Genomic DNA, 12,028 nt, shown 5'->3' with positions numbered 1-12,028 from the left:
ATAATTTTTTTAATGCATATTCAGTGCATAACAATTATTTCAATCCATTATTTTATTGAACATCATAACAATTAATTGTTTATAGTCAGTATATTTAGTTTGTTCTTTGTTGATTCATATACTTTTCCATCTTTCATCATTATGCATTTTTGTAGTGAAACATGATTTGAAGCTGTCTGTCTTTCATACCAGCCATAATTTACTTTAAGCTATTATTCAACATTTTTATTTATTTTTATTTATAGCTTCATGTACTTTTTTTTGCCTTTGCTTTTTCTTTTTCCTTGTGATGGACGTGTTGTGGTCTGTCAGTGTGTGTTGTGTATGTTCAAATTAAAAATCTAAAATAAAGTTTGACAAACAAATCCATTGATTAATCCAATTTAAAAATGATACATTCTTCAGGTTTTTCACTTCATCGATTTAACTGATTATATACAATCTGAAAAATACATAAACATTAATTACAAAATGAATCATTTTATTGCCTAAAATTCAATAACATAGCATTCATGGTCATTTGTGATAAAGGATGCACCTGCAACTAAAAAATACATTTAATATCAACATGTGAAAAGCTGAGGCCATTCTGAGCTTTTCACAGACTGATATCAATATCAGTTTGTCGGACTGAACATCAACACGGTGAAGAGCTGATCTGTTCATTATTACTTTTCTTTTTATAGCTGGGAAACCTGCTTTGTCCATTATGGTTTTATGTCCAAAACGGTTCACATAAATATGCATTTTGATAAAAAAAAAAAAAAAAAAAAAAAAAAAAAAAAAAAAACTTTTGTTGTTTGTAAATATGCTATTTTTGGCATCAGCTGGATCATATTCTGTAAAAAAAAAAAAAGATTAATAAGCACATTTTGCTTATTAATTATTAGTTCATCTAGTTGTCTCCATCTGTCCAAACTCACTGTTCCATCAACAAGACACAAAAACTGCCAGGGCAAAATGGTGAGTACAAAGAAAAGTTTGATTAATCACTAAAGAGGTGATCAATGTCTATGAAAAGCCAGCACTTTGAAAAATGCTGCAAGCATTTGACACCCAGCTCTCAGTAGTAACTTGACACTTTAGGTCTTTCTTTTTTTTTTTTAACCAAAGTCTTAAATGCTTTATTGTCTGCTTCCCTTGTCTGAGTCTGTTAATTAATATATTTTGTAGGAAAGGTTTGTTTACAGATAATTCATAATCCATTTTATTTGTTGTTGGTTTGTTCAGTTGTTTTGTTTATTTAAAATATTTTCCAGTTCCAGAGGTGAATCTTCTTTAGAAATTATTTTATTGATTGTTTAAATGGTGTCCTGGTGTCATTATGATATTTTTATCCTATTAGTTCAAAATGGTCACAATTATCACTTACTGCAATAATTTCTGGAACAATTTATTGCCCATAAAAATTTACTACTTAAAACTCCCTGAATCATCTTCTTCTGGTGTGAAAGGATTGCCAACATTATCGTTCCTGTAACACTTCAGCTTCTGTGCAGCTCTCAGCTTTTTTTTCTTCTCTTAGAAAAATCTGAAAACTGGACCAGAAAAAACATGGATTCTTACACTCTGAGAATGTTCTACCACTTGTTTTTATTAAAGAAAAAGAAAAGTACATACAAAAACAATGATTTATTTAGCAGTTGAGGAAGAAAGATAAAAAGAAATGACTCTTGTACAGCATTTCCAGTTACATCTGGTTAAAAGGAGAGGAAATATGGAATCGCCCAAGAATTTCCATTTTTAAAACAAATCCTTTTATTTTAATTTTAGAGATGAGTGTACAGTAAAGAGAGTCCTTAAAGATCTTAATGGACTGGATGAGTAACAGTCACCATATTCATTATATATTTACAAAGTGCCAAAACACAATGTCAATTCAATCCAGTCACACAAATGATCCCCTCTTACATGCTTTCAACATGCCTGGTCATTTACAACCTTGTAAAGTGTTTTAGAACCCTGTGATCTGGACATGAAGACTATTTCTGCTATATACAGTGTCTCTCTTTTGAATATGTACACTCCTTTTATTAAGGTATAAGTCTGTTCAAATGTCGGGACTTTTTCTGAGTACAAATGTGAAACAATCAATTACGCTCTATTGAGTTCATACATGGCATCTACTCTACTTAATCTAGTCAATCTCAACTTTTCTTAACGTTAGAGATTTGCATTATTTATGATGAAAAAAAAACAAAAAAACTAAGAGGTGTATCCAATACTGATTGTCACCATTGTGGTTGTGTACATAATGTTGATAATTTACCAAATTATCAACATTTTGGTAATGTTGATAATAATGTTAAAAATAAAGAGAAGTAAAACTGAACTGAACTGGTTGTTGTTCATTTTCTTTAGATGGAACTCGACTTTCTTTCCAGGAGGATGAATTTATAAACAGAACATAAAATACCAGAGAGCTTTGACTGAAAATCTCTGCTTGAAAGAGGATGAGGAAAGGATTTTATTGAGTCCAGTCATACGTCAAAACCAACACGGAACACCAGATTTTCATGTCTGCAAAATGTTTTCTTTTTTTTTTTTTTTTTTTTTCTTTTAGCTTAGTTTAGCTCAGCTTAGCAGCTGAGGTTGGTGCAGCATTTTTGAAATTCACATCACAAAACTCTGACATATTAATGGGGTGTGTCGACTTTCGACTGAAAACGCAGGCCTTCAGTCCAGAGCAGTCCATGCCAGAACAGTGCTTACAACAAAGGAAGTGCATTATAATCATTAGCTAAAAGGCACAATACTAAACTTTTATCTACTTGATGCAGGGCTGGCTGGATAATGTGAAGATGACAGATGATCATACCTTAATTGAGACAGAAGAAGAAATTAAGAGATTACACAGGAGAAAAAAAAAAAAACCTTCTGCAAGTCACTTCTCTTCCTCAAAGCTTGAAAGACGAGAGGGGGAAAAAAAGAGATCCTCCTGTAACCTAATAAATTAATCACTCAACTAATTAACCAAATGAATCATTTCCTTAATCACCACGCCAGCAGGAGTTACTGCGGTCAAAGAACAGCCTCATCTAGGCTGCTTTAAAGGGGGAGGAACAGGCTTTGGGGGAAATTAATGGGGCACTCGCTTGATGCTCTTACTGCGGCTGGCACGGCATTAAACAAGTGGAGATATCAAACCCAAATCCTGTGTGCATAAACACACTCGGGTCTATGCTGGAGCAATGAAAGAGCAGATAGTGTTATTATTCTGTCTTAAAGATAGAACAGCTGTGCATTATAAACAATCCCTGTTAGAACCATGGAAAGCTCACTTTTGCCGTGGCAACGACTTCCATTGGGTCCCCAGGAGATTTATCCTAATCTTAACCGCGCCAGGCCCGTGTGAACACACAGCAAAGAGAAGTCAGAATGAGCGAGAGCCGCGATGTTTGGTGAACAATAACCTGAGTTATATAGGACAGCTTTGACACAAACAGGCAACAAACTCAGAGAGGAGGAAGTTATCTAAGATCCTGACAGATCACACACACATCCAGTCTGAAACACACACACGCACACACACACACACACACACCACACACACACACACACACACACACACACACACACACACACACACACACACACACACACGCGCACACACACACACACACACACACACACCTTTATCCCTCCAAGAATCAGATCGGAAGCATTCCCTGCTGCACTCTTCAATTGTGCTTCCACTCATATCAAAATCCCTCAAGTGGGAGCAAAAATAAAAATTATAAAAAAAAACAAAAAAGAGAGTAAGCGAGCGAAGGGAGAAAGTGCGACAGAGACAGACGGAGAGAATGAGATGGGATTACAGGGATAATGGGAACAGATGGAGGGAGGTCAAGGCTCCGGCAGGACTCTCCACTCCATGTGGATTAAGAGACTTCTCTAGTGAGCCATCAACAACCCAACGAATGCTCCGTTCCTAGCGTCTGAGACGCCAATCCCAGCCTGACCTGCCTCCCCCCTGCTGTCCACCTTCTAAGCCTGAAAATGAAAACTTGAAGTTGTTTAGCATAAAACTTGGAAAAAAACAAAACGTGAGGTCGCAGAAACGCAATCCGTCCTGAGTCCCCTCCGCTCCACCCGGCACATCAAACTCCTAAATGGTTAGGCGTTTCAGCTCTTTAAAAAGCTGTTAAGGCTACATTTTCACTGATCCTCCTCACAAAAGTCTATATTGAGCTGCATCTTGTGGAAAACGCATCAAAATTCAAATACAGGAGCAAGGCGGGACACAGCGAAGATTGAATGAGTGACCCGAATGAACCGAATGAGATGAGCGCCGGTCAGAAGAGGATTTAGACAGATAAGAACAATATGTGACGTGTGTGTAATGCTGAAAGTCACTAAGCCATTTCACACATCATGGTGTATCTCATTTATACAAAAATACAAACAGCAAGACATCATGAGGGCAAACTTTCCGTCCACTAAACACGTTGGGTTTAACATCTTCATAACTCAGGCTCATGTCTGGGTGTTTACACTGAAATCTGAAACACGATTCAGATAATAGCTGCATTTAGAACAGAAACAAGAGAGGTGAGCAGAATGTTGGTGAAGCAAACTGCAGGGACAAAGACTTTGTGGTCGCAGTTTATTGAAATGGTAAGTAGGACCCCATCTTTGTCGATATTCTGCTAATGTCTTGAAAAAAATTCACAATTGCAGTGTTTCCACTATAGAAGAAATGCAATTAAAATCAGACATGTCCATGTGATGTCATTGGAAGAAAACATGCTTCACCATATTTCTCAGACCAACTGGGGATATCTCTCCCCTTTCAGTGTATGGAGGGCGTCCCCATACTGATGAAACCTTTGGGCAGACAGTCTCCTCCATAAACAACGACTTTGTGTCTTCCATTCAGGAGTTTTTAGCCTGAATGATTACTGTAGGTATTTTGTGAAGAATCGTACAAACATTCGTAATTTCTCAACGCTTCTGACAAACGTTCCTCAAAAGTGGAGTGGAAGTGCATCAGTCAAACTGAAATACGAACACTGCAGTCTGGGCACATTTCTACATTACACAAATTTATGATCAATCACACAACACCCTGCACAGAGCTGTGTGCAAATAGTTTGATTCTGGCCTAGAGTCCATAAGGGGAGGAGAACGCCTCCTTGGAAACAAAGTGACACAATTTCTCCCATGCGACTCTCTAAATAAAAGCTGATTTCAATGTGTCAGATGATGAGCAGGAGAGGCGATTAAGATTTAGCACTGCAGTACAGCCCTTTGAAAAGTCAAAAGGAATCTTCTGACCTTGGGGGAACAGTCCACCTTTCTTTACTTCAGGAACATTTCCCCAAACTGAAAGGTTCTGGCTGCCCCGGTCCTGGTCATACAGCGAGGCCGTCAGACCGTCAGTTTCCCAAACATAAAACAACTTGTTAGTCTTTTAGAGTAATTATTATTATTGACAGAAAAAGAGTATTTAAAGAAAACACACAAACACACACACACACACGAGCTACAACATATTTCATCATATGGCAGATTTTGGAGCACTTGTTATAATTACAAAAAGTCTGGATATTGGCCCAGAACAACATGTCCTTGTAAAAAAAGATGTCAAAACTCTCACCTGAGTGCCTCCTAATAATAAAAAGCAACAAATCAGCTCTAATTGTAGTCCGGGTCTCAGCAGGCAACACTGGATCTATACGGCGAAGTTCATTCAAGTGATTCAGACAATCCATCCTATTGGGCCGACCCCGTCCCAGAAGCAGGATCAGCTCTCCTGCTCTGGGATAACCCACATTACCAAACCCAATAGTTTGCATTGACTGTGTGACTCCATTCAAGGGCTGCTAACCAGAACAAGGGAAGTCTCAGATAACTTCAGCAAACAGAGATACGTTTTCACAACTCCAACGTTGCTACGTTATAACTTTAAGCTTCTGTGCTGAGGTGATTCCTGAAACCGCTGGTAGGTTGCAGTGTGTGTTTGCTCTTGCTGCGGATGTGCAGGTGATAATGAAGCTGCTGCTGTGACGGCCGCTACGCGCCGTGCGTCTCCCCTGACATCCCAGCATCTGTTGCCGCTGTCAGCAGCAGCAGCAGGCACATTTCCTCTGCCCTAATTTATCCAGGCGCATGAATCATCACCGCCGGCATTGATGAATGTCGCTCACTTTAACCTCTACTGCGACCGCTTTGGGACACTCTGACACCGCTTAACCCACAACAAGCTGGAATGTGTGGCTCTTAGCAGTAGACCTTACACACATTTTTAAATCTCCATGAGTCAGACCTCAGGTTGTTGACTGTCCACTGATGAGTTTCCTCATTAGTCATATTTAGAAATGCAACAAACACCAAACCCTCAGGTTATATGGGATCCGAAGGAGAATTTTATTTGGGTTCCCCCAGTTCATCCCACCATTCACCACAGCATCACTGACTAAAACATTCACTTCCACATGTTTCATATACACTGTAACAAATGGCTGCAAAAACTACAGCATGAAAACACAGTAAGGTGACCGGGTTTTGAAAATACAGCTTTTTACTGTGATCTGAAATGTGCATGGAAAGTGTATGGGACGTGAATGAACCACTAGATCATGTGCGGACATTTACAGCTGTACTGTAAATTTTTAATGTATTGTGGGATTTTTACCGGCTGGAGGTGAACGTTCACAGGCCAAAGGGCGGGTCAACAATGAGTACTGGGTAAGTACTTTTTTAAAAAAACATTGTTTTGCAGTTTTGTGTTTGTGCACGGAAATATATTTTATGTGGTTATACTGAGCTATTATTGCTTGTTTGCTAAAGCTAACTTTTGTTATCTTTCAGCTAGCCTTATGTGCAACACAAGTGCTTTTCAGTTCAGTTCACCCAGAATATGCAGATGACTATATTCTGGTCTTTTTGTAGAAGTTGTTTGAGTGTAGGATGCCTCAAATGTTTTTTTTTTTCTCTCGCACATAGGAGTCAACAGTAAGGCGTTAGCTCACGTGATTAACATGAACATTTTAATGCATTAATATTACATATTCATCTATTTTGACATCAGAGCCTGTCTCCCGCCGAGGGTTATCTAGTTCACAGCAATGTGTTACACATGGGGAGCTACGAACAGCAAAATACTTTTTACACGACAGCAGAAAGCAACAAGAATTGAACAGTTTCAACTTCCTTGTGTTGGGTTTTTAGCCAACGTTGTGCACATCTAGTTTACAGTCTCACATGCACAAATCACACCGATCTGTGCTGCCTGGGTAAAATTGCAGAAAAACTGTAAGTAAACTTGCAATAAAATCAGAGTAAAACAGTAACAGAATTACAGTAAGGCTGCTATAAAAAATTCTACAGGGATTTTTTTTACATTATATTCAGAGATTGATGTTAAAACAGGGGAAAGTATTTGCTCAAATTTTCACTTTGATTTGTATGTTTTTCATGCATTTATAAATGTGAGTTTCAAGCTAGAGACTTAGCTGCAACCATATATTGAGATAGCACGCTAAAGCTGAAGCTGTTTCTGTGAAACTGAATATTTTCTTATCAATCCTAATATTGTATTGATGCTACACATTTAGCTCAGAGCCATTTATTTAGGTAATATGCAAATTTCCTAGCCGATAATCGGAAGTGGACGACCAAAATAAAACCCAGGTTTTATAAACTCTATCTCTTGTTACCTATTTAAACTGAGCCAGAGAGGAATTCAATACTTTCCCACCGTCACCACAGTTACATAACAAGAAGAAATACTCCACACTGACTTGATGCAGTGCTGATGGGAACATCAAGTATTTAGACACAGGTAAGAAATATTCAGAAAATAGCTCTGTGGACTGACATTTAGAATGACTTGAAAACAATAAAACTTTTCTTTAATGTGTGTAGGTGATGTATCTGTGAACATATCGCATGTGGATTCCCAGAACTCGCTTGTAACTTGGGCCAGCCGAGCTTCAAGACAACAGAACCTCCACAATGTCTGACTGAGATGACAAGAATTTTCAGTAATAATAATGTTTCAAATTCTGTGTATTGTCTTTTGTTTGACAATGATTGTAATTCAAGTCACTGTCACGCAGTTAATCAGCTATACATTTATTAATACATTATTAATAGCATATTAATGATAATACTTAAGACAATTTTTTGACTGCCCATATCAACACAGTTCTAGCTGCGCATATTTGCGCGCTTTGGTAAAAAAGGGGGAAAAAAGAAAGTAAAAAAAACAGGCACTTTGCATGTATAAACTTCTATTTACAGAGTTTATTTGTAAATCCTTTTTATTGCACACATTTTCTACTCCAGACAAGCGCACTGCAAACCGCCACGCTCCGCTGCCTCTCTCTCTCTCTCTCTCTCTCTCTCTCTCTCTCTCTCTCTCTCTCTCTCTCTCTCTCGCACACACGTGTGTGAGCGCCTCTGCTCACCTCTCTTGTCCTGCACCCTGACGGTGATCTCCACCAGAGGTTCGGTCTCCCGGTCCAGCCTCCGCATGATGACCACATCGCCGCCGTCCCGGCTCACGCTGACCGGGGAGCTCTCCAGCTCCGGCTCCACCAGCTCGAAGGCGGCCGACTGGAACCTCACCGGGTTCAGATTCACCACGACAGAACCGATCCCCGCGTCCTCGGACACGCTGATAAGAACCGGTGTTTCCTCCTCCGTGACCGATCGGGACCTCCGCGCTTGCGCTTCAACTTGCTGCCGTGGTCCGGGGGTCGCGGAGCGCGCGGCGGGCCATTGTCGCGGGTTTATTTCCACGGAAACACCTTGACTCGTGCGGGGTGGCCAGCCGCGGTCCCGCGCAAACACTTGAAACTTGATGGGCTTCTCCAGACCGAGGATGGAGTCCACCAGCAGGATATCCCCTGTTTTGGGCACCGCGTAGAAACTTCCGTTTTTGGGCTCGGCGAAGTAGATGAGCTCCGCGTTCTTGCCGCTGTCGCCGTCCCGCGCGCTCAGTGAGCAGATCGCCGCGCGCAGAGCAGTGGCATCGTCCAAATCCAGCTTCATGTTGGCGCTGGGGAAAACGGGCTGGTGGTCGTTGGTGTCCAGAACGTCCACCTTGATGGACGCCACGAGTTCGGACGCGTCCTCCCCTTCCGCGCACTGTCCGCAGCACAGACCCAGACTCAGGGCGTACTCAGCCCGCTCCTCTCGGTCCAGAGTCTGGGTCGTCTTCAGCAGAACATGCCCTCGTTTGTGGTGTGCAAAGACGCGGAAGTCCTCGCTCCCATCTCCCAGAAGTTTATAGTGCGCTGCCGCCGCGCCGGGCAGCGCGGTGCCGCACAGCCGGCGCGAGTTGAGTCGCTTCAGTGGGACGCTGAGCCCGTTGACCCGCGAGCCGGGAGACGAGTTCTCGAACACATGCCCGTGAAAAAACGGCACAGGGTCCGATGTCCTGTTCGCGGTCACGCAAGGCATCAAGAAGGGTAAAAACGTGACCCAAATCATGACTGGATGTCTCTTTGGCTCCGCTCAAAGCGCTGTTGCCTCTCCGACGTCCATGCTTGCTTCCCAGATCCCTTGGGGGGATGTGAGGCTCCCGCCGTCCGCTGTGATCCAAAAAACTTTGACTAGACTGGAGCGCTTGTATCTCCTGGCAGCATGCTCCAGCTGGAAGTGAGAGATGCGCGTTTGAGTTGTGCGTCCTTCTCTCCTGCTCTCCTCAGTCTGCTGCCTCACCAGCAGCGTTGTCTGTGTGCGCGTGCCAGAAAAAAAGCCGCTTCTTACAACACGAGTGCGCGCTTACCTCCGTTCGCTTCCTTTGCGACCCATCTGTCTCATGCAGACAGAAGGAAAAATCTGCGAATAATCAGCTCCACGCTCACCTTCTAAATAGATAACAGTTTCATAAGTCGCAACATCCCACTTATTTCTTCTCACATCCTGACGATCTGGCACGGAACCGTTTGCGTTACGTACGATCGGTTAATCAGTTAGAACGAGATGCGCAGGGGGGAAACTTTCAAGAAAAAAAATCTTTCATGTGCAGGGACGCGTGCGCGTGCGCGGCTGACGCGCGTTTTTTATTGGCGTCTCAGAAAGATCCTGGAGAAAACGAGCCGACCTCCCCTCTCCCGGTGATCAATGCCCAGTCTTGCGCATCTAGATCCATCACTCCTCTTTCCAATAACCCGTCAGCCCTCTGGATTAAAATAATGTAAAAATCAATCATCTCGAAACGCCTTCTGAAGGCGAAGGGAATAAACGTGCTCACGGATTCAGGAAACCGGAGGTTTGGCAAATCCGGTTTGGACGCGTTTCCAAGCCGCTGATGTTTGGCGGCGTTTGGTCTTCACCGGGTGTGTGAGGGAGTCTTGAATTTAATATTCCAGATCCATTATTTTCTTGTATGTATTTCCTTCTCATATTGCTTCTTTGTCACCGAGTTCAATACCGGAGCCAACTCGGTGTCGCGTCGAACTAATAAATCTGAGACTATTTGTGGATACAAGGCGCGCAGCGCGGTCAGCTCCTCACAGGCGCAGCTCTGCTGTGTGCTTCTGTGCTTATTTAAACTTCTGCTTATTGCAACCTGTGCAGTTTTCAAAGTTTAAGATCAGCACTCCTGAAACTTTTTTTTTCTTTGTTTGTTTTACAGGAAGGTTTTCCCCCTCTGGCTCACAGTGACATTACAAATCACAAAGTTAAGAGGAGTTCACAAAAGCCATGCACAACTTGTTGAAATTGTTTCTAATAGTACCTAAAAACAACAATTATTTCAGAAGTCTATTATTCTGACAATTTAATGTTTAATCAAATACTGCCGCATTCTGAAGATTTTTTTTCACCACAAACAATTTTATACATTAGAAATATAATAAATAAATTCAAATTACCAAATAAAAACAGAAAAGAAACATTTTTATTTTGCCTAAAATGCTATGATAGCATTCTAATCCTTAATCATTTATAGCAAAGGACGAACCTACAGTTACATAATCTGTCCAACATCAACATGTGAAAAGCCCAGGCCTTCAACACAGTGTAGGACTGATCTGGTGATTACTTTTCTGATAACCAATTAATAATCTGATCGCAAAACATGCTTAATATGATGAGCTTATATCAATAATCGATTCATCACAGTTGGGAAAAAGAAAATCTTGATTTTTCCTTATGACAAAGCTGTTATTTTAGTGCCATGAAATGTGTCTATTCTGAGCTATTCTCCCTTATTTATCACTTTTCCACAGATGAAAGCTTTCCAAACTAACTTACGTAAAGAAAAGAAGTAATCATCCCTCTTATTTTTGGACATCCTACTGGAAGAGCTTTTTTTCTATTTGTTGGGATTGGATTTTTCTAATGTTGACATTTTACAAACATCATCATGTTGTAACAGTAAAACTTACATTTGCATGAGGACAACTTTGTTTCTCAGCAGTTTTCTGGAGCTCTTTAAGTTGGAGCTCCTGCTTGTTGCTTGCTACTGTTTAAATGTCAAATATCCTTAAAGATACAAGCTATCCGCTTGAAATTAAAAAGGAAATAAATTTGTCTTTGAATTATTGGAGAGTTTAGGAGGCTGGTTTTACATTTGCTAAGTGATCAGATTGGATGGCCAGAGGCCAACAAATAAGTGTTTATAAAACTGAACCAGTAAATTCCTTTGGTTGCCAGCGATTAAGACAACTGGAAATGCCATGAGCCCAAATTGTCACCATGTGTTATAACAAAAGATCATTTTTTACCGTCTTCTTGACCTTTCTTTACAAAAAGAATCAGAGAAAATGCCACCTTGCAATTTTTGCTGGAAGGCATTATTAATAGAGACAGAGAACTGGCTGAAAACAGAATTAGAATATTGACACTGCTGACCAAACATGAAATCTAATCAATCAGGAAACGGCACATGAGATATCTTTTAGACAGAAAAGATACTCTCCTCAAATCGGCTGGGTTTCCTCAAAAACGTTTTTTTTCTTCTCATGTCTATTCTATTTATTTGGCAATCTTTGTTCTTATAATTTGTTGTTGTTTGATGTACAAATAAATAAATATTGGTAATTTTCTCACAATGCCAAAATGGTGAGAA

The 12,028-nt window shown here is 40.7% G+C and overlaps 1 protein-coding gene across 1 annotated transcript in view; it reads right to left on the bottom strand.

The window, feature by feature from the left end:
* si:ch211-186j3.6 (neural-cadherin) overlaps positions 1-9,633 on the bottom strand; it is a 295,346-nt gene extending 285,713 nt beyond the window's left edge. Inside the window, exon 1 of the mRNA XM_055060057.1 lies at positions 8,415-9,633. Coding sequence (XP_054916032.1) covers positions 8,415-9,441 — 1,027 coding nt within the window. The 5' untranslated portion in view covers positions 9,442-9,633. The remainder of the gene's footprint in view (positions 1-8,414) is intronic.
* Positions 9,634-12,028: the final 2,395 nt, after the last annotated feature.

Source organism: Poeciliopsis prolifica, unplaced genomic scaffold (assembly GCF_027474105.1).
Source record: "Poeciliopsis prolifica strain line A6 unplaced genomic scaffold, Auburn_PproV2 SCAFFOLD057, whole genome shotgun sequence".
Lineage (NCBI taxonomy): Eukaryota > Metazoa > Chordata > Actinopteri > Cyprinodontiformes > Poeciliidae > Poeciliopsis > Poeciliopsis prolifica.
The sequence above is the reverse complement of the archived record's forward strand: the minus strand, read 5'-3'. Positions and strand labels throughout refer to the sequence as shown.